At 39.2% G+C, this 22,045-nt stretch overlaps 1 protein-coding gene across 1 annotated transcript in view; it reads left to right on the top strand.

Annotated features, from left to right (window-relative positions):
• xrcc1 (X-ray repair complementing defective repair in Chinese hamster cells 1) overlaps positions 1–21,736 on the top strand; it is a 32,532-nt gene extending 10,796 nt beyond the window's left edge. Inside the window, exons 12-19 of the mRNA XM_034697942.1 lie at positions 10,493–10,574; positions 10,682–10,781; positions 15,396–15,444; positions 17,394–17,527; positions 17,810–17,900; positions 18,035–18,110; positions 20,690–20,825; positions 21,158–21,736. Of these exons, the coding sequence (XP_034553833.1) occupies positions 10,493–10,574; positions 10,682–10,781; positions 15,396–15,444; positions 17,394–17,527; positions 17,810–17,900; positions 18,035–18,110; positions 20,690–20,797 (640 nt within the window). The 3' untranslated portion in view covers positions 20,798–20,825; positions 21,158–21,736. The remainder of the gene's footprint in view (positions 1–10,492; positions 10,575–10,681; positions 10,782–15,395; positions 15,445–17,393; positions 17,528–17,809; positions 17,901–18,034; positions 18,111–20,689; positions 20,826–21,157) is intronic.
• Positions 21,737–22,045: the final 309 nt, after the last annotated feature.

The raw sequence follows: 22,045 nt of genomic DNA, 5'->3' as shown, positions 1-22,045 counted from the left end.
AACGGAGCCCCGGTTAGGATTCGGGCCCAGCTCACGGCTCGGCTGCAGAAACAGCTGGACAGGCTTGGGTGTCTTGTTTGAGGCTCGTTTCCACAGGACGACAGCCTCTAGAGCATGTGTCCAACGTTTGATTCCACATCTGATTAATTCGTTCTCTTAAGCCGTGTCCGTACCTCGTCATGGTACAATCTGCGCACAGCACTCACACTGATTGAAGCGTCCAAAAATACACCCCTCACAGCGGTGATGCCCACTTGTTACAGAGAACATTGTAACCTTGAGCAGCTGATGCCTGCTGTGATCACAAATTCAGACCAGCCGGCTCCAGCAGCTCTCTAATTATCTGCCTCATGACAGGGGGAGCTTTGGAGACATCAAGGTCTCCTGTCAGCGCTCCACAAAAGCCGTCCTCTGAATAATGTAAACGTAGAGTTCTCAGCGCGGGCAATGGAAAGTCCAAATTAATTGGAGTAGTACAGTAGAGTTCTGTATTGCGTAAAGCTTTGTTTTACCATTTGGGGAATTTCTTCACACTTTCTGACGTCTGCAGTGATTGGGTTTGACTCGAAGATGAAACCTCCACCCATCAGGCTCCCTCTCTTTGTGCTCTTTCATTAAGACGTTGCATATGTAAGTCGTATAAGTTGTCAAAGTATCGCTTTTAATGAAATAAGCATACTTATCTTTAGCCACTGTCAAACATAGAATGAGTAATGCAGTAGCTGGTGTATACGTTTCAGTGCAGATCTTCTCCATATAGCTTCTTTGGAACAGAGAAGACTATCAATTTGGTATTTCTTGAACTGCCTTTGTTGTATTTAATTGTTTGACTTGTAAAGCATCTGACCAGCTCAATGTGAGGCAATTAGGGTCAGAAATTAACATGTTGATTTTTTTAATTACATGCTGTTTTCCTTTTTGGCGCAGCGTAATTAAGTCATGGCAGCTTCTCCCTGATTGTCACAGCTGCTGCTCTAATGTAAAAACAACACTACAGACGGCTCAGTTGACAAGTCAAAAGTAAGATGCACTAACATACAAAATTCAAATGTCACCCAAGTACGAAATTGAGCCACCACCTAATGGCCAAATTCCACCAGATCCATGACCAGTCAGTCTCCGATCCGTCACGGCACTGGATCTGATAGGTTTCTATTCCAGTCAATGTGTTCACTTCCGCTGGATCCGCTCCGTTGTGTCCTGGCTGTGTCTCTGATCCATCAGATTGGAGACCTCCGGATCAGAGACACAAGACTTCTATTTTTTGCCGGATGCCGGAGTACGACGCTTCAATCTGCACAGATCAGATGGAGCGGGACAGGAAGTCAGGCACCAAAACAAAATGAAAAGATCCGGTTAATTTTCAGAATAAAACACTCTTAATTTAAACTTAACTACAACAACAAACTGTCATGATGAACGGAGCCAGGCTTCAGGTCAGAGGTTTTGAGAGGCCAATAAAGACCACATGAATGAGGAGAGGAGGAGGATCATCCTTGATTCAGTAATTACCATGGGAAAATCTTGATCATTTTGAGGTTTGTCTTATTTTGAGAGTAGACAGACGTGCTCACAGTCCTCTCCTAGGCTGTGCTGCTGATAGATTCAAAGACTGGTAGCTGATTGGTTGAGTGTCTGAATGGATGATTGACGATGGTCATTGGCATAGGGGACGTTTTGCCTCTCCCATCTCTGTTCTAACCCTGAACAAACCCTAAATCAACGTGTTCATCAACTTAAGCATTTATTAGATGTGACACATACGCTGACGTAGCATATTTTGTGAAGCCCAAAAGTGCCAACGCAGCTCAAATCTGCCTGTGGCTTATTTGATTTCTGAATTTCTCCACAGCCTGCGTGTAAATAACTTGATGGACTTGAGTTAGAAAGCCTGACCATATATATTATCTTTCTGAGCCATTTCTTTACCCTTCACTTTATGATCACAAGGAGTCAAATTTATTCATATATGTGGAAACACTCCATCAGAGTGAAGCATGTAAGCTTAAATTGATTTTTGCTAAAAGAGTGTATTTGACATGCTTCTATTTTCCTGCAGTGCACAGTTCAAGTACATCAAAGTTATACAACTCATTCTGATTTCAACTTGAAAAGTTCTGCCATGACTTGGAAACAAATGCCTCCATCAAAGTCATTTCTCAAGGTCCTCAAGCAATGTATGAAATAAAGAGCCCTCTTTGGAGGTGTCTTGGCCTTGTTGACATCTCAAGGAACTTTTACTTTCCTTTTACAGTTTCCTTTGGCATCATGCATTATAATAAAAATAAGACGTTTGTTCCTATTATTATTGTTCTTTATTATTAACTATCTTCAGTTTCCTGCCCAGTAAGTGTGATTGTCAGGTTGTCAATCATGCTTTCTTCCCTAGCTTTAAACTAAGTTGCATACTTCTTGCTGCAAACTTTCACAGAAAAACGTCGAACTGACTTGTCTGGTTCCACTCTGCCTAATCCGCTTTGTCTAAATTAAATGAAAGCAGTGTCATTCAGACTATTAGATTATAGAGATACTCAATCTTCTGTTTGATGGTCATGTTTTGCTTTTGGAGAACACAATCAGGCAGAATTAGGTTATATATTATGTTCTTTGGATATAATCCCCAAATGATATTAATGTTTGTTCACAAACAACATTAATCTGCTCAACTTGCTTCCCTGCAGAAACAGACATACACACTCACTTTACAGCTCTCACAAAGTGGATAGATGGAGTCCTGAGGACATGCTACATTCAAATTCACGCTAGTTTTCCGTGACTACCAACCCTAGCTTTAAGTCAAAGTTATTATAAAGGCAAGGCAACTTTCTTTGTATAGCGCATTTCATACACGACAATGAAATGCAACTCAATGTGCTTTACATTAAAACATAAAGGTAAAGCTTTGATGCTATATTTGACCAAATGTTTTGGATCCATGTGGGTTTTGGTCAGAGTCCAGCCCTGGCAATAATGAGATACAGGATGTGTGTGTTTTTTAAGATAAACAAACAGTAAAAACAACCTAGAATTAATTGATTTAAACATTTATTTATTTGCAAACATATAAGGTTACATAGAAATGTATGCAAGAAAAAAATAAAGTGCCAGGAGATTTCGAGAAGCTACCATACTTGAACTACAAAACTACAATCAAAACAAATCAAAAACACACAAGCAACTTCATAACAAATATCAGATTATAAATGGAAAAGGAAAGGAACAAAGTATAAACATAACAAAAAATGGAAATGACCATTTCATTTTCAAAATGTCAAAAGATGACGAGCTCTAAACAACACATGTTTTAGCATTCCATATTTGTACAACACGATATCATCAAACATCAATCTTTATTTATAAAGTGCCAAATCACAACAAACATCATCTCAAGACGCTTTTACAAGCACAGCAGGTCTAGACTGTACTCTATGTGCTCTAAATTATTAACAAAGAACCAACATCAAGACAGGATAAGATCCAGTCCAATGTTACAGACAGGACTCAGTCTGATCTCATCTTAATCCACCATGAGCAGCAGAGCACTTTGCAGTATTTAGCAAGTTACAGTGGCAAGGACAAACGTCCTTCTAACAGGCAGAAACCTCGAGCAGAACCAGACAAGTCAGACAAGTCAGTGTATCGTTTTTCTGTGAAAGTTTGCAGCAAGAAGTATGCAAGTTAGTTTAAAGCTAGGGAAGAAAGCATGATTGGCAACCTGACAATCACACCTACAGGGCAGGAAACTGAAGATAGTTAATAATAAAGAACAATAATAATAGGAACAAACGTCTCATTTTTATTATTATGCATGATGCCAAAGGAAACTGTAAAAGGAAAGTAAAAGTTCCTTGAGATGCCAAGACGCCTCCAAAGAGGGCTCTTTATTTCATACATTGCTGGAAGACCTTAAGAAATGACTTTGATGGAGGCATTTGTTTCAAAGGCAGAACTTTTCAATTTGAAATCAGAATGAGTTTTATAACTTTGATGTACTTGAACTGTGCACTGCGTGAAAATAGAAGCACGTCAAATACACTCTTCTAGCAAAAATCAATTTAAGCTTACATGCTTCACTCTGAGTGTTTCCACATATATGAATAAATTTGACTCCTTGTGATCATAAAGTGAAGGGTAAAGAAATGGCTCAGAAAGTTAGACAGACATCTGCCTCAACTGAGTTGGGGTTGGAAAGAGGGATGTAGATTAGCAGATGAAGAGAGAGAGGGATGATAGTGGTGAGATGGATAGTAGTGTTTGTAGCTGGTCAAGTCTGGCACGTCCACAGAAACCTCGAGCAGATCTAGACTCATGTTAGACAGCCATCTGCCTCAAGGATATCTGAGAGGAAACTGACCGTGTTAGGTTTTAAAATAAAGAAGATGAAAATGATCAACCTGTCTGGTAGTAGAGGAATGAATCTCAGAATTTAATGAGAGACCATGATTAACAATCCCGATTGCAATATTGATCAGAGTAATTATAATTTCGGCCATAATTGTGCAGCCCTACCCCAAGGTATTATTTGAGAATTTGAAAAATGTTATAAAAACTCTTCAGTGGGAGGTGCTAACTGCAAAATGATTGTTCTGGGGGTCGTTAAAAAGAGCACTAAAGTAATGCAGTCGCTCTCAGGTGCGGCCTTCATCTCATATGAAGGTTGTTAAATGTATAATTTGACTTTGTAGTGATTTTATCACCAAACAAACAACTCAAAGCTGTCACCATGGATTTCAATTTCATGGCCACATAATTACCTTGTCAATTTAGAGTCCAAATGATCAAATCAAAAAATAATTGTCATACTGATCGATATTGGCAAAGAATTGTCACATGTCTAGTTGAGCCAAATTGCACAAAGGGGACAGTCTGAAACCTGCTGTTGTGTGCCTATCTGAATATTTTATTATTACTTAAGGCGACTGAATATTACAAGCGGGTGCCAAGAAATGTATTTATGCTCATGTTATTCTTCAGAGACATAATGAAAGTGGCAAGGGTTAGATTTCAATAGGATGATACTAGACAGCCACAGTGTGTTTATGAGCCACGTCAAGAGTCTGAGGTGTGGAGAAGTCTTTTAGATAAATACTGCTGGAGATCGATGACACACACGGCTGTGTTTTTATGAAATCTGATCTAAATCTGATAAAAAGTGCAATGAAGTGAGAGATCCGCTGCAGCCTCTGTCGTCATTCCTCCCTCATGCTCGCTTTCTTCATTCAATTTCTGATTGAGCTGAAGATCCCTCCCCATCACACCCCCTCCCCTTTTGTTTTTGTCCTAATAATCCATTCCCCTGCCCAACACTGCTATTGTGTGCCGTATGTGTGGAGTGTGCAGCTTTGATGATGTGTCCTTTATTTAAAAAATGCATCTGCTATGGGTAATTAAAGGGACCACTTCCTTTGATGAAGACAAGTACCCCCATCCAAATATGCACACCAACACTCTCAAACTGTTGCTCCATCATGCACGGATGCACACATTACCACTCTGGCCACAGCTTCCGTCAGCTCATGACATGCATACATACTTATGAAGGGTATATATTAAAGGAGTGTGACATAAACGAAGCACCACAGAAATGCATTCTTCTTTCCCATTATCCAATCAGAGAGGTTCTGAGATAGAACATAAGGGGGAAGAGCAGAAAACACCCAAGCAGCTCCACAATGTTCGTACACATTAAAGCTGAATAAAGAACCGGATTTTTCATTTCTTAGTTCTCCGCTAGAACTAAAGCTCCCCAACACCCTGTCAAAATCCTGAGAGAGCAAAAGTCTAAATATTTGCACAATCACACCATGTTAAATCTACTTTCTCCAAAGTTATTCTGCAGACATATTCATCATACATTCATCCTGAAGTCTACAGAGTAAAGAAGGCTTTAAAAATGCATTAAGCCCCCGGCTGCTGTTTATGATTATTCCCTTATCAATTTATCTGCCGATGATTTATCCATCCAGTTTCTTTGTTTATCCATGGCTGACTTCTGTTGGCACTGGGCAAAGGAACAAAGTAAATACAGCCCTCTTTCCAACAACACTATCCAGCTGCTCAAAGGGGGATATGAGGGTTTTTTCTAATGCCAGATGAGATAACGATCTGTCCAACTTGTTTTGGGTCTACCCATGGGGCTCCTGCCAGTTAAACATGCCCCCAAACCCTGGAAAGGAAAACACCCATTACGTGTCTCAATTGGATTCCAAAATGACTTTGATTGGCTCCTCTTGAAAGAGCAGCAACTCTGCTCCAAAATACTTTTGGATCCCTGAGCTCCTCATATTATCTCATACTCCAAATCCAGACACCTTGGAGGAAACGTTCTTCCACTTGTATCCATAGTCTTATTATTTTGGTACTACGCAGAGTTTATGACCCCAGCTGAGGACTAAGATGTGGATCAACTGGTCTAAATCTAAGATCCATAGCATGTCCATAGCAGCAGGAGTCTGGAACTTCCACAGCAGCAGGCCGTCTACTGCAGCGACTCAGAGTAACCTACGAGACTAGAAAGGTATATGGTTAGTAACTAACTTATGGGACAGGGAGAGTTAAAGTAAGTGATAGTCGGAGAGAGGAGATCACTTAAGATGGTACCTCGATTCGCAGCCATTGACTGTATGGACGACGTGTCCCCATCTCCTCCTGGTGGACAAATAATAAAGCCAAAATGTATCTGTTATATCAAATCTAAAAATTAAGGCAACATAAGTGTAGTCTAAGAGAGAAATAGTAAACCTACAATAAAAAAGCTGATGAAGTTAAAATTATGAAGGAACTATTATTTTATTATAGTTTATGAACCCTGACATCAAAAGATCATTGAGTATTGGTTCTAATACATGGATGCCACCTAACATTTGTCTCTGTTGTTTAATCAGCAAAATGTTTGCTCAATGATCAACCTTGAGTCCCTGATAAAAAAGACAAAACTTGAGCCGTTAATTGACGATTAAAAGCTTTTCAGCTGTAGCATATCAGACCATCTCATCCCATTCTCGGCCGGAGTTCATTCAAGGCAAATGTTTTTGGTCCTTCGAGGTAAGGACGATTATTTTCATAAGCAACTGAATCACTCCCCTCGCCCTCAGCGTCCTTCTTCATTTTCCAATTTCCTGAGTTTTATGAAACAAGCAGTCGTAGGTCAGAGAAGTGTCTCCCTGCGGTGTGAGCAGAAATGATAAAACCTTAATGCTGATATTTCAACTCCCCGCACACTTCACACCTGATAATGTTCAGGTGACTTAATAGTGACTTGGGGAAATATATGGAGAGGAAAGGGAGAAATGTCAAATCCTCCTTGTACCCTGTGTGTGTGTGTGTGTGTGTGTGTGTGTGTGTGTGTGTGTGTGTGTGTGTGTGTGTGTGTGTGTGTGTGTGTGTGTGCGTGTGCGTGTGTGTTTTTGTGTGTGTGAGTGTGAGAATGTGGTTTCTGTGTGATATTTGATTGTTCGTTTGCATCTTACACCCATTTCCCTGTATTACCGTCACACCATTTGGCTTTTTATTTGTCTTATAACCTTTGTAGAGAGCATGAGAGATGGAGTCAGGAACTCAGTTCTTGCAGTGCACTCCCTACCGCTTACATCAAGAATAATAATAATAATAATAATAATAATAATAATAATAATAATAATAATAAAAATAAATAAATATATGAATAATATTAATAAATAAAATAAATAATAATAAATAATATAACTTTTATTTATGTAACAGATTTAAAAACAAATGTTTACAAAGTGCTTTAACAAACAGAAACACAGAATAGATAGATGATAGAATAAACCTTTAACGGACGGGGAGTCTAATGAAAAAGGTATTAATACAACAATAAATATTCAAATAAATATAATCATATTTTTTAGTGAAATACAATTCAAATATCTCTACATCTTAACTGATTAGTTTGCAGGTTTTATCTTCTTTTTTAATGATCTGCCATGATTTATGATATTTATGTTTCAGCTGGCCTGCTCCACCTGTCTTGCTGTCTAATCTCAAAGCCTTCACCTGATAGACAGCAATGAAACCAAAGCTTGGGCATCTTCTGATGTTTGTTTATAAAATCAAGCTGCAACCAACTATTATTTTCATAGTCCTTCAGTCATCAATTATTGAAGTGATGAATCAGCTAATCTTGTGATGAACTGCACAGTTACTTAAAGACTCTTATTTAGCCCTAAGTAAAACACGCCTTTTTTCAAATCAAAGCACATAATTTGAATCTTAAATCAAGCCATTTTTTGTTCTTAACAGGTGTTTTTGAAAGACAGATGATTTCTTGACACTCAGTCATTAGGCAAGGTCTGCTTTATGAATCCTGCAGGCAGCATTGAGGGGTAAAATTATTTCAGACTTCAGAAGTAGGACACTGTGGTGTTGCATCTGCCGCCATTGTTTTGCCATGTTTTGTTTACCTGTCACTTCCCATTTGATGTTTTGTTTATATTTGTTTGATCTGATGTGCATTTGTTCTTCTTTTGATTGTTTATTACTGAAATAGAGACTCAATCTTTCATAGGTTCAAAGATGTGCCCCATCTTATATCTGGGAGCTTTCTAGTTATGAATCGGCATGTCAAAATATTTACATCAACAAGTACTTGAGTGCGCAACGTAGCGTAACGCAACGTATTGAACGTAGCGTAGCGTAACGCAACGTAGCGTAACGCAATGTATTGAACGTAGCGTAGCGTAACGCAACGTAGCGAAATGCAGCGTAACGCAGTGTAGCGTAACTTAACGCAGTTTAGCGTAATGCAGCTTAGCGTAACGCAGCTTAGCGCAACGTAACGTAGCGTAGCATAAAGTAAGTAATGTAACGTAACGTAAGTAATGTAACGCAATTGTACTGGTTAGCATTAGCATTGAGCTTGTGAACGGGCCAAGTTTCTGTATCCTTAAAAAAAGTTAATATAAAGTGATGTCTCAAAAGATCTTATGTTTCATTGTGACACTTAAAGGCAGTGCAAAAAGCACATCATCAAATCCAGGGCTGATGAGATTAACCATACAGAGCCACTCTTCAAATGTGTGTCTTTAGAAAGGCTTACATGATTTGTTGTAAACACAGAAGGTGATGGAAATAATTCTGTCTAGAATCGGGATCAGGAGGTTGAAGTTTTCACTTAGAGAGGTTAAAATCTTACCCTCTTTTTTCCTCTCCACATCTGACCCTTTGCTGTATGGAGTTGAGGCTGCGCTTCTGAGATTGTTCAATTAGAATGTAAGAATTACTTTTGGCGGAGCACCAACTTTCTAACAGAGGGGTAATTTTTTGTGCTGTCAAACCATCTGACAGGCACTGGTGCCTTTAAGACAGAGGCTCACAGCTTGTCCTCAATCTTGAACAAAATTTCTGTCTTGATTTCCTACTGAGAGACTTAAAATCTGGAGTCTGTTTTAGCCTTGCAGGTTTTTGAGTGGTGCTGTTGAACAAAATATATTTATCTTCCATGCTAGTTTGGTCCTCTGGAGCACAACACACAAGATCAACTAATTAGAATGTAATAGAATAGAATAGAATAGAATAGAATAGAATAGAATAGAATAGAATGTTCTTAATTCATTCCCCAAGGGGGAAATTCAGGAATTAATTGCCTTACTCTCCAGGTTCCTAGAGTGAATTCAGAGCTGGGGAGATCTGCTTTTGGCTTTTTTGCACCATCTGCATGGAACTCCCTTCAAAGCATTTTAAAAAATGAATACACTGGTTTCTTTTAGTCATTTTAAATCATTAGTTTTAAACGTTTTAACCTCTGATTGCACCTGTTTTAACTGACTTTGTGATAACATTACTATTCAATGATTTTAACTTTACTTTTTAATTGTTGTCTGTTTTTAATTGATCCTCATTATTTTAAGGTTTTATCTTTTATTTGCTTGTCATGCATTTTATTGCTTCTTTTATATGCTCAACGTCATTATCAATGATTTTTGGGTTTAAATAAAGATAATTATATATATGTATATTTGCTCTTCTTCACTTTAGCTCATTTCAAACATTGAATGTCTCATTCAAAAAAGAGCTGCCCTGTGTAGTCGCAGTTGAGCCATACCTTTGTACCACAGTTTTAGTTTGCACCCATGAGCTGTAAGAAAGCTTTCAGTTTGAATACATGTATTGAATTCTCTGATGAGCCTCTTCCAGAGAGTTACTGTGAAACAGGAAAAGGATGTTGGGGGCTTTCAAGGACAAGGCCTATGACTCAGTTCCCGATCAAGCTGATGGAAAGTTTTGCTGTTTTATTCCCCATGCAATATCAAGAAGATCAGACTTTCCTCTCAGTGTGCAAAATTTGATGTATTTCTGACACAAGGTAATTTTTTAACATTACATATCCGGTGAAAAATGTTTCCATCACTGTGAAACTTGCTTTTGCTCCACTCTCACCTGACAAAGACCCACTGCTGTTCAGGCGTTCCTGGCTCTCTTGCCCTTAATCATCCTGACACTTTTAGTTGACCTGCTTTTTGTCTTCCTCCAGGTATTTGATGGATGGAGCCGAATCCAGCTCGGAGAGCGAAATGGAAGTGGATGAAGAGAGTGAAGAGGAAACGAACACAAAGGTAAATCTGTTCTTTTTAACGAGCCGAAGAAACACTCCTTCAAAGACAAATGCTCTTACCAGAATGAAACCTTCAGTCAGTTTAAATCCTCCATTTTTACTCTTGAGACTCCACAGAAGCAGGAGAGGCAGGTGACACCCAAGAAGACCCCAGAAAAGAGGGATGAAGATGATGAGTATGGAGGCTCCACTGATGCTGATGAACCAGGTTTGCACTAAACTGCTTTCATACACAATCACAGTTTTTCCAGGCCATTGTTTTGATAAAAGAGAGAGCAGTTTATTTTTCTGAAAGGTGGGTTCAGGATGACAGCCTCTCAAAGTCACAAACTGTTTTCCACATGACTTTTAGCAATAGTTCACCTGAGACAGGCCGATAGACAGGTTGAAATGAGAGGGGGCGATGAGGGAGGTTGGCGTGCTGAAAAGGTGAAACAAAAGAAAATAGAGAAATGACAGCTGAGATCAAAGAGGTATTTAGAGTTTGGATACAATGTGTGTGGAAGAGAGCAAACAGCAAGAAGAAAAGTCCCCTTTTTACTAAAGAAGAAACAAACCCTCTATATAAGTCAGGTGAGACCAGCTGGTTTACCCCAGTGCAGTTTAAGTGATGTGGGACCTAATAGTAACACTTAACTTCTGAAGGATTAACTCTCGTTGTCTGATCCCAAGTGATGGATAACATAAAAATCCAAACATACTTAATACAGAAAGTGAATGTTTCCAATGATCTCTAAAATGAGCTTAGATTCAAATCATCTGGCCTTCCTTCCTCCGAGCTAATGCTGGGACCTGAGCTGGGTTTTTTGTGTTGTGGCCTTCAGGAGAATCAAATAAGAGAGGAGACATTAGTAATTAGATTTTGAAATAGGTGAAAATGGACATCACAGTTTTAGATCGGCCTTCAAATGGCTAATTGAAAAGATTTAAGTCCATGGTGCTATATTGGATTGTACAGTACACTGGGTTAATCGATGCACATTTCCTTTAAGTGTTCTCTCGTGCTTGATGATGATCCTGTAGGAAGTATAAGCTAGTTTTTACTTGTGACATCCTAAGATCCTACTCACAGTGTAAACCAAAAAAAAGCAGCATGTCGCTTAACAGCTTTAAAACCAAAGAAAAGTTGCTCTCTGTACTGAATTTTCGGGTTGAGCTGCATTGGGGATGCAAATAGACAACATTTTTAGCCCAATCGTATCCAGACTTTTCCCTGCCAGCCCCCCTGTAGTCAGGGTGAGTTGATGTGAGAACTCTGGGTGGAAATCGCCTTACGTCACATTACGTCACATTACGTCACATTACGTCACATTACGTCACATTACTTTACATTACTTTACTTTACTTTACTTTACGTTACGATACGTTACGATCATAATAATAAGTTACGTTACGATACGATGTGTTGCGTTATGATACGTTACGTTACGTAACCATCATTATGATATGTTATATTATGATTAGTTACAATATGTTACAATCATTATAATATGTTACTTTACATTACGATTATATATAATACGTTACGATTAGATACGATACATCACGATCATTTTAATACTTTATGTTACATTATGATTATATATGATACGTTATTATCATTGTAATACGTTATGTTACGATTATTATATACAATATGTTACGATTATTATATATGTAATAATTAGATTACATTAGATACGATACAGTACGATCATTATAATACGTTATGTTACTTTACGATTAGATATGATACGTTACGATCATTATAATACATTACAATTATATACCATATGTTACAATCATCATAATACGTTACGATTACATACGATACATCACAATCATTATAATACGTTACGATTACATAGGACACGTTACGATCATCATAATACGTTACAATCATTAAAATACGTTACGATTAGATACGATACGTTACGATCATTATAATACGTTACGATTAGATACGATACGTTACGATCATTACAATACGCTACGATTATATACGGTACGTTATTATCATTGTAATACGTTATGTTACGATTATTATATACAATATGTTACGATTATTATATATGTAATAATTAGATTCGATACAGTAGGATCATTATAATACGTTATGTTACTTTACGACTAGATATGATACGTTACGATCATTATAATACGTTACGATTAGATACCATACATTACGATCATTATAATACGTTACGATTAGATACCATACGTTACAATCAACATAATACGTTACGATCATCATAATACGTTACGATCATCATAATACGTTACGATTATATACCATATGTTACGATCATTATAATAAGTTACGATTATATACCATACGTTACGATTATATACCATATGTTACGATCATCATAATACGTTACGATTATATACCATACGTTACGATTATATACCATATGTTACGATCATCATAATACGTTACGATTATATACCATATGTTACGATCATCATAATATGTTACGATTATATACCATACGTTACGATCATTATAATACGTTACGATACGTTACGATCATTATAATACGTTACGATTAGATACGGTACTTTACGACCATTATAATACGTTACGATTAGATACAGTACTTTACGACCATTATAATACGTTACGATTATATACCATATGTTACGATCATTATAATATGTTACAATCATTATAATACGTTACGATTATATACCATACGTTACGATCTTTATAATACGTTACGATTAGATACGATACGTTACGATCATTATAATACGTTACGATTAGATACAGTACTTTACGACCATTATAATACGTTACGATTATATACCATACGTTACAATCATTAGAATATGTTACGATTAGATACAATAGGATACAATCATTATAATACGTTACGATTAGATACCATACGTTGCAATCATTATTATTTGTTACGATTAGATACGATACGTTGCAATCATTATAATACGTTACGATTAGATACAATAGGATACGATCATTATAATATGTTATGTTATGATTAGATATGATACGATGGGCAGTAATCATTACGGAGGACTCTGCAGACCATTTGTTCAACCCATTGCAGGAAAGTGCAACTCACCCTGCAAAGTTGAGTTCATTCTCCACCCCTCCTCTCATCTAACCACGAAGAGCCGGTTCAGCTTTTTCTTTTTACTTTTATGTTTTAAAAGCGCATCTCCCACCTTTATTCCTAACCCTATTTTCCATTTTAATTTATTTTTGTTATTATTTTCACGATTTAGAAGTTGAATCAATTCAATTATTTCCTCTACAGTGCCTCAAGGATAAATCAGCTTGAGTAAAATTGAATTAGGAGACACATTTTTCAGTAGTTAAGAAGGAAACAATAATTAAACAACAAAGGTCCGCTGCGCTTTGAATTAAATAAAGCTTTGTTGATAAGTAAAGGAATAAACAAACTTTAAAATGTGTTGTTTAATTTATTTTCTTGCGTATTTGTGTTCTGAAGATTGCAGAGCTGTGTTATAACTGCTCATGGTCCACAGGACGTAATTCACTCCATTAGCTCAAACAAGTAAAGAGGGAGAGGAGAGGGAGGGCGGGCAGCACTGGAACTGAAGAGGACTGAATGAATCAAGACGAGTGTGAGGGCAGTGGGGTGGGGTGGAGGGAGGGATTAGATGTAAGGGATCACCTTTATGAAACACTTGGAAATGAATGAGTTGACAGTTACACCGTGAAAAGGACAAGACTGTAGACACTGTGTGAGGGAGACGCAGGAGCGAGGCATGATCAGTGTGAAGGGACTTGTGCATGATTCTCATTTCTATGTTAATGTGAGGCCAGAAGTAAAGTGGCGGGGCGCATCAGTGAGGAGACGCAACAAACACCAAGCTAATAAACACACACCGGGAGACTGCATCTTAATAAGGGCTTCTTCTCTTTTCCCCCCAACGACACCTGAATGTACGGTAACTGGAAGTGTTTGCAACAGGTTTACATCCTTTAAACTCTCCCACATCTCTCCCTTTAAAGAGATGTGGATCCACTTGCTGTTTTTCTCTGCCTGCTGTCATTAAAAAGAATGAAAAAGGGACCTTAACATTATCCAACAACAACTACAGGAAGTCCTAACTCCCCAAAACTACCAGAAGTTTAACAATTTAAATTCTACAGTGATAGTTTTTTATAGGGATGCACCGATCCATGGAGCATGATGGAGGATAACTACAGAAGCTCTGCAGTTTGGGTGCATGTCATGCTTCTTTTGCTAACAACTCCGCCGGAAACTTGCAACATGTGCAGTGGTAATGTTTCAACAGATGGCAGTCGCACTGAAAAATATAATGGGAGCCCAAAGGAGGAAGTTTACGTGAGCTGTAGCGTACTGCAAAGAAGCAAGAAACCTTCTATTAATGGATTCAAAGTGTGAAAAAATGGACAGGTTATTGGATTTCATTGGTCTGGATCCTTGAATTTAAGGGATTCCAGCCTCTGGTTTAGCTCTTGGAACCCAGGTACAGTTCACCATCAAGTCAGAAAAGCCAAAACAGGATTTTATCCTCACATTAAGGAATAGAGATTGTTAAATCAATACCAGGATCGGATCGGCTAGTATCGGTATCAGTAGATACCAAAGCCATGGTATCGGTATCTGGACCTAAAAAGTAGGATCGGTGCATCCCTAGTTTTCACTGGGAGTTTACAACCTTTTTATAGTTGCTAAAGAAGTAAGGTAACATATAAACATAGAAAACTTTTCACACGTACAAATAGAAACTCTCTTTATTATTTTCAAGACCTTCTCTGGCATTTAGATAGATGAGTAATAAGGTCAGTTTGACCACAATGACGAATACAAGCTTTCTCTCGCAGGAAGGGACGATGATGGATCTGCGGTGGACACGGAGGACGAGCTTCAGAGGTAAACAAAACTGAAAATGTCAATGATGTTGTTTGAAATATTGACGAGGAAGAGTTTGTTTTTCCTGTGTCCCTTTAGGTTTGTAAATCCATCACTCCTTTAAGTCAGTCTAAAAGCCAGTAATTCTGCTTTCACTTTTGAGAATGGTACAAACGAATGCCTCATTTTCACAACACACCGTTTTTGGTGAGCTTCTGTTCAGCTGTGTAAATTTTTTCTGATCCTGTTTTTTCCCTAAGTTCTTATAAAAATAGACACATTTTGAAACCCCTGAGTCTCAGAGGAGTCAGTTGGTTAGACAGTTGGTATGAAATGTGGCTGTCCAAGGCGTTGCTGGTGGTACCATGTCAAATTTCGAAACATCATGGTGATTAATGATGGAGGCTGCTGATGTTATTCTTCATCTTTTTTTGTTGCAAAAATAAAGTAAATCAAGTGATGTGATTTATCAGTGACTGATATCCCATGCAAATTCAACATAATAGATGCATCTTAACACATTAAAATAGTGTGAATTAATTGGGTATTTAAGTTAAATATTCAAAGCCTTTAACTGTTTTAGTTTTGATGATTACAGCTTAAAACTCATTAGAATTAGAAATCCAGTATCTAAAATCATTAGAGTATTTTCTAAGATCAATCAAAAAACAGGATTTAAAACATAGAAATGTCAAACTTCTGTGAAGTATGTTTATGTTTATTTAAACTCTCAATAATCCTTCATCAATGCAGAGTGGCATGGAGGTGATCAGCCAGCATCACTGCTGAGGTGTTACTACAGCTCAGCTTTTTTTTTTTAGAGGCCTTCAGCTCGTCTGTATTTTGGGTTGAGTCGAGTGTTTACCCATCATCCTTTTGACAATATTCCACAGATCCTCTGTTGAGTTCAGGTCAGGAATGTTGGCCGGCTAATGTAGCACAGTAATATCACAGGTAGAAAACAATTGGGTAGAAGTTTTGGCGCTGTGGGCAGGTGCCACATGTTGGAAAAGGAAATCAGCAAAAAGCCCAAGAATTCATCTTTTAAAAAATGCAAATTCTTCCACCCTGTATTACAACGTGGGTCATAATGAGACGTAACAGTGATGTAATGTCATAGACTGTTGTTGCTGTCGAGCCAGTGTGACGTAAAGAGGTGGGCTTTGAGCCTCTTAGCCAACAGCTACAGTGTTCCCACCTGTCAATCAAGTCAACTGTGCCTCTCATTGGAAGACGCGTAATCTCAATATCTTTGAAATGACCGCGTAATGAAAAAAATCCCCCCCCCCCCCCGTACAGTGTGTGCCGATCGAGAAATTAGCTATCCAGACTACACTCAGCTTTTGTACCAGGCTGTAAACATGTTTATTTCTGCTGTAAAGACCGGCTTTTTTGAATTGTTGTGTATGTGGTTTCCGGTACTTCCGGAGCCAGCCTCAAGCGGATCCTCGATGAACTGCAGTTTTTAGCACTTCCGCATTGGACTCATAATTTTAGACTGGAGGTTGCCGCTTGATTTGTACCCACATTTACGGCCCAGTCTCTTCTGGGAAGGCTTGAAGTAAGATTTTGAGGGTACCTGGTAGGGATGGGACATGATTTTCGAAAGCTCAAATTTTTTGGCCTTAACACTTTTATTCAGGGACTAGAGGACAGTGGATATCCACTCGGCTAAATCTGTGCCCCAAAACAAGACATTTTAACTGTCAAACTGAATATTCAATCAGGATATGCATGCACAAAACGCACACCTGCTTTCTATAAATGTTTCACCGTAACAGTAACAAACTACATACTAATTGACGTGCAACAGAGTAATAAAGTTTTCTTTTTATTACATAACTAACACTACAGACAAGACAAAGAAATGAAGACGACAAACCGAGAGGATCCATCTTTTTTTAGAGCCAAGCATTGATTTTTTTGTACCATTAACAATAACCACCAACCCCTTTGTCTGCATTCAACAGGGTGGAGAACGAGAGCAGACAGAGGAAAGCCGCAGTGGGAAAGAAGGTGAAAGAGGAGGATCCATATGGGGGGTCAACTGATGAAAACACAGACGCTGAGGCTGAACAGGATCATCCCATCCCAGAGCTCCCAGGTCTGTCTCCTTTTGTTCTTATTTCTGTGTCCTCCTGTTTCTCTTTATCTGGACCTGCTCTTTTCACAGGAACAGGTGTCCTGCTCTCCTCGTCAGACTTCACAAACCCTGATAGAAAGTAATTGGATGGTTTTCTGCCACACACAGAAGCGTGTTTTTTCCTGTGTTTTCCTCGGCAGCCTGCTTCTTCCGCCCTCCAACAAAGAACACCTATAATTACACTTTCCACACACTGTTGGTCAATAACCGCTCCTTCTTTTCCCATCTTCTCACTTCTTTCAGACTTCCTGAGAGGAAAGCACTTTTTCCTTTACGGCAAATTCCCCAACAACGAGAGGCGCCTGCTGTTGAGATACATCGTAGCCTTCAACGGGTGAGACAGACTCCTTGAAGTTACCCATTGAAGCAGTAACATTTCACCTTGACTCACAGTGCAACAAAAACGTAGCATACAAAGAAAAGCTCTTCTATGAAATGTTTGTAAACACAATTATATCTTTGTTTCAGAGGAATTGAGGACTACATGACGGAGAAGGTGCAGTTTGTTGTGACCAGTGAAGGCTGGCACGACTCCTTCGAAGATGTGAGTTTTTCTTTCTCTCACCCTTAACAGAAATCAATGTCTGACACAAAGGGCCGGGGGCTTTTCTTATTCAAGACACTGTACCCAACTGTCCTGTCCTTCAGTGCTTCACATGTGCGCAAATGACAAAAAGCATCTTCCATTAGAGAAAGAACAAGTAAAAACCAAAGGTTAGATGTCTAACTTTGGTGTTTACAGTGTGTTTATTGATTCACAATATTGACTGAAGCATTGATCAACATGCAAGAAAGCATTCAAGCTTTATATTGTCTGTGAGTGGGAGTTAACGTTTGGGCTGCATGTTTGTCTTCAGTCTACTACGAGCTAATGTGAACTAGTAAATATAATTAGACACCAAACAGCCTCTGAATACATAAAGGTGACAGAAAGTATATACACAGATCTTCAATACAAAACTGGCTGATCTCAATATCACCCATTTATTCCTGCTAATGTCAAACAAACATGCTAACGTTTCAACTGAGTGGCTTTCAAGAGACAAAATGACCTCATGATCGGCATTTGAAAGTGGCTTCTTTGCAACGATTCAAAAATAAGATTTAGCTGTGTTCACTCTCCTGTTTGATTGATACGGCATGGTAAAAGGATCCTTTTATAGAAGTTGTTCAAAAATAGAGGATGATTGTCTCCTTGGCCTGGGTGCTTTGGAAAGAAGTAAACACAACAATCACACTCTCATGCCCAACTAAACAAGCGAGCTGAGATCGCCCAGAAGAGGTGGACTTGGCTCGGGATGTGCGTGTTTAGTCGACTACAGAATTAAGCGTTGTCATCATCGCTGGTGGACACCAGAATTACAAGTCGGATTAACTAGTTTTTCATCATTGTAGCTGTAACTATGGCTGGGCGATAATTTGATAGCGATAATTATCATGATACCTCCAACCACTGGAAAGGGAGCACAAATGAACCTTAAACACTAGTAGCCACCCAACATTAGATAGAAGAAGAAGAAGAAGAAGAAGAAGAAGAAGAAGAAGAAGAAGAAGAAGAAGAAGGCATTGAACAGCCAATCATGTCCCAGGGTGAGAGGTAGGCGGGGCTTAAAGACGTTTGGAGCAGAATGTAAACACAGCTGAAACGAGCGACACTGAAGAAAACTCAAAACCTACCAGCTCAAAGCAGAGCCATGTTTGCCTGCAGACTCTGTGATCGCGTATCTTACCGTGCTACTGGGGCGGCAGTAGCTCAGTCCATAGGGACTTGACTTGGGAACCGAATGGTCGCCAGTTCGAGTCGCAGTATGGACGAAGTTTGGCATGTGGACTGGTGGCTGGAGAGGTGCTGGTTCACTTGCCTGGGCACTGCTGAGGTGCCCTTGAGCAAGGCACCGAACCCCCAACTGCTTGGGGTACGCTGGTTGATGGCAGCATCCTCACTTTTACATCTCTCCCTAAGTGCATGTGTTCGTTGATTGTATATATATACCAAAAACAGTGCGTGTAGCGTGACCGAAAAATAACACGAGTGAAAAAAAATTGAACCCCCCCCCCCGGGGATTAATAAAGTACGTTTCTTTCTTTCTTTCTAAATCAAATTACATTCAGACAAGTTGGCTAGTCAGAGTTTGGATTTATGTTTGAACTACAAGCAAATTAGTCGCTTCAGAACGACCCTCGTCTTTATTTACGTCTGATCAAACCCTGGAGTTTGCAGTGAGAATGCAAGCAACCCAGCAACCAGGACAACAGCTTGAGTCATTGCACTCCAGTAGTAGGTGAGGTAGTTAGTTAGCATAAATATAGCAGTACATGGGCCAAGCTGTTGGCGTTGTGGTCTAAGCAAGCCCTGTATACAGAGGCTATAGTCCTTGTGGCAGTGGTAGCAGGTTCGACTCCCAGCCTCGGCCATTTGCGTCATGCCTTCCCCCACTCTCTGCTCCCCACATTTCTTGTCTCTCTTCAGCTGCCCTATCAAATAAAGGCAAACATGCCCCAAAATACTACTTTAAATATAGCAGTAGGCTAATGTTACTCATCATGTCCGCCCAGTTCAACTTCAGCAGAACAGCTGGTGCTTGTTGTTGAAACCAGTTTACCACCCACCCCCTGTGTTGGTGTGTAACATTGAACTGGAGCTTGTGTTTTCAGATTTCAGTCCAACAGAAGAGTCAATTTTGTGAATGTAATAACATCAGACAACTTCGGGCTCAATTGTACAAAGTGCACCTGTAAAAACCTCCTTTCAAAGCTCCACAGAGGTAAAACACATAATTTGAACATTCACACACCACTACAATCATACAGACATCTCACTGTTTTCTTTGGAGCTGTTGGCACTTTTCATTTTGTGAGGTATAATCAAAAAAAGCAGGGAAGCAAAGTGGAAGCCTGATTGATTTGCCCCTTTTAGTCCAACCGCAGGAGTGTTCCTAGAATTGTTTTTTAATTGTGGGTCAGAAATCTTCAGCATTCAATGGCTTGTTAGCATCTGAATCAGCAGTTTAAGCTTCAGTCTGAAAGGGTTTCCTTCCTTTCTCTGTCTGTTCATTTGTTATGCAGCAGGAGCTCCTGGTCACCTCTGTGCACCTCTCGTTTTCTCTCTCTCTTCAATCACAGGCGCTGATGGAGAACAGCAATCTGAACTTTGTGAAGCCTGCATGGATTTATGCAATCAACGAACGACAAAAGATGCTGCCCTATCAACCGTACACCGTTGTCCCCTGAACAAAGCAGTGTTTGTGTACATGCAAAGGTGCGCATAAACATGCTGACACTTCACATCTGGAATGATGGGGAAATAGGGGAAAGCCATAGAAACACTTTTTCAAAAAGCAATAAGTTGTTATAGAACATGAATTTGTACCTGCTATTCTTAAACGTCTGCTATCCTTCCTCCATCTCCCTTTTTATGCCAAGTTGATGCTTTTCACATGTTTCTCTTGAGGTAAATGTTAGGAGTTTAGATTTAAAATGAGCTTTTATTTTCAAGGTTGTTAGTTGTAGCTTTGCCACAGAGTACCAACGTCATCGTTCGTGTGCTGCCGGGACATTTTAAGGACAAAGCACACTCTCTCTCTGATTCAGGACTTGTTTGAGTTTCTCCGTTCCTGTGCCGCACTTTGCTGCTGCTGCTGTTCCCCTCGGCTACCTCAGGCTCCGTCTGGAAACGCTTCATCCCCCCCCTGCCCTGACTGCCAGCAGCACTGATAAGACTCTGCCTGGTGTAAGCGGGCCGAATATTTTGAGACCAGCCAAAATCCAGGTGAAAAAGTGCCATTTGTTGAAGAACACAAGTGTTAAATAAAAAAAATTGGAACATTTTTGAAAATGGGAATGACTTCTTTTGGGATTGTGTTTGTGTTTTCACAAATTTAATTTTATGAAGTATTGTGAGTGGTTAAGTGATTTCTGTGGGTTGTTAAAAGTTTGAGAAATATGACTATTTGATTTTATGAATGTTTTTGATATTAAGTTTACATGAGATGGACAGACCTGACAGATTGAGGACATGAGCAAACATCAGTGTTTGTTTGTCCCTCACTTATGGTCTCATTAAACACTAGGCAGTGTGGACTTTAGCTGCTTGTTCATGTTTCTATCTTTAACCTTTTTTCTGTTTTCTTAATTATTTTGTCTAAATAAAAAAAATGGCTTTTTAATTAAGATCACTGGTGCCATATTTATTCACCAGCTTCTCATCCCTCTTCTCTTCCCTCCTGTCAGTGTTTGCAGCTCGAGAGCCCACACTCTCTCTTTCTGTTTCATTCCTCCCTCATGTCAAGCACACTCTTCTCTCTCTAATTTACTTCTCCTGCTTTATGCCCTGAAGCCACTAGGTCTCCTGCTCTTCAGTCAAGAGGATTAGAAAAGATGAAATGTGGGCACGAGACAGGGAGAGAGGGAGGGGTGCAGGCAGCTTCAGGGGGTGAAAAAGAAAGATGGCAAGGTTGTGGATGTATTTTTAAAGAGGCC

This window comes from Notolabrus celidotus, chromosome 12 (genome assembly GCF_009762535.1).
Source record: "Notolabrus celidotus isolate fNotCel1 chromosome 12, fNotCel1.pri, whole genome shotgun sequence".
Classification (NCBI taxonomy): domain Eukaryota; kingdom Metazoa; phylum Chordata; class Actinopteri; order Labriformes; family Labridae; genus Notolabrus; species Notolabrus celidotus.
Note: the sequence above shows the minus strand (reverse complement) of the source record. Positions and strands in the feature narration are given on the sequence as shown.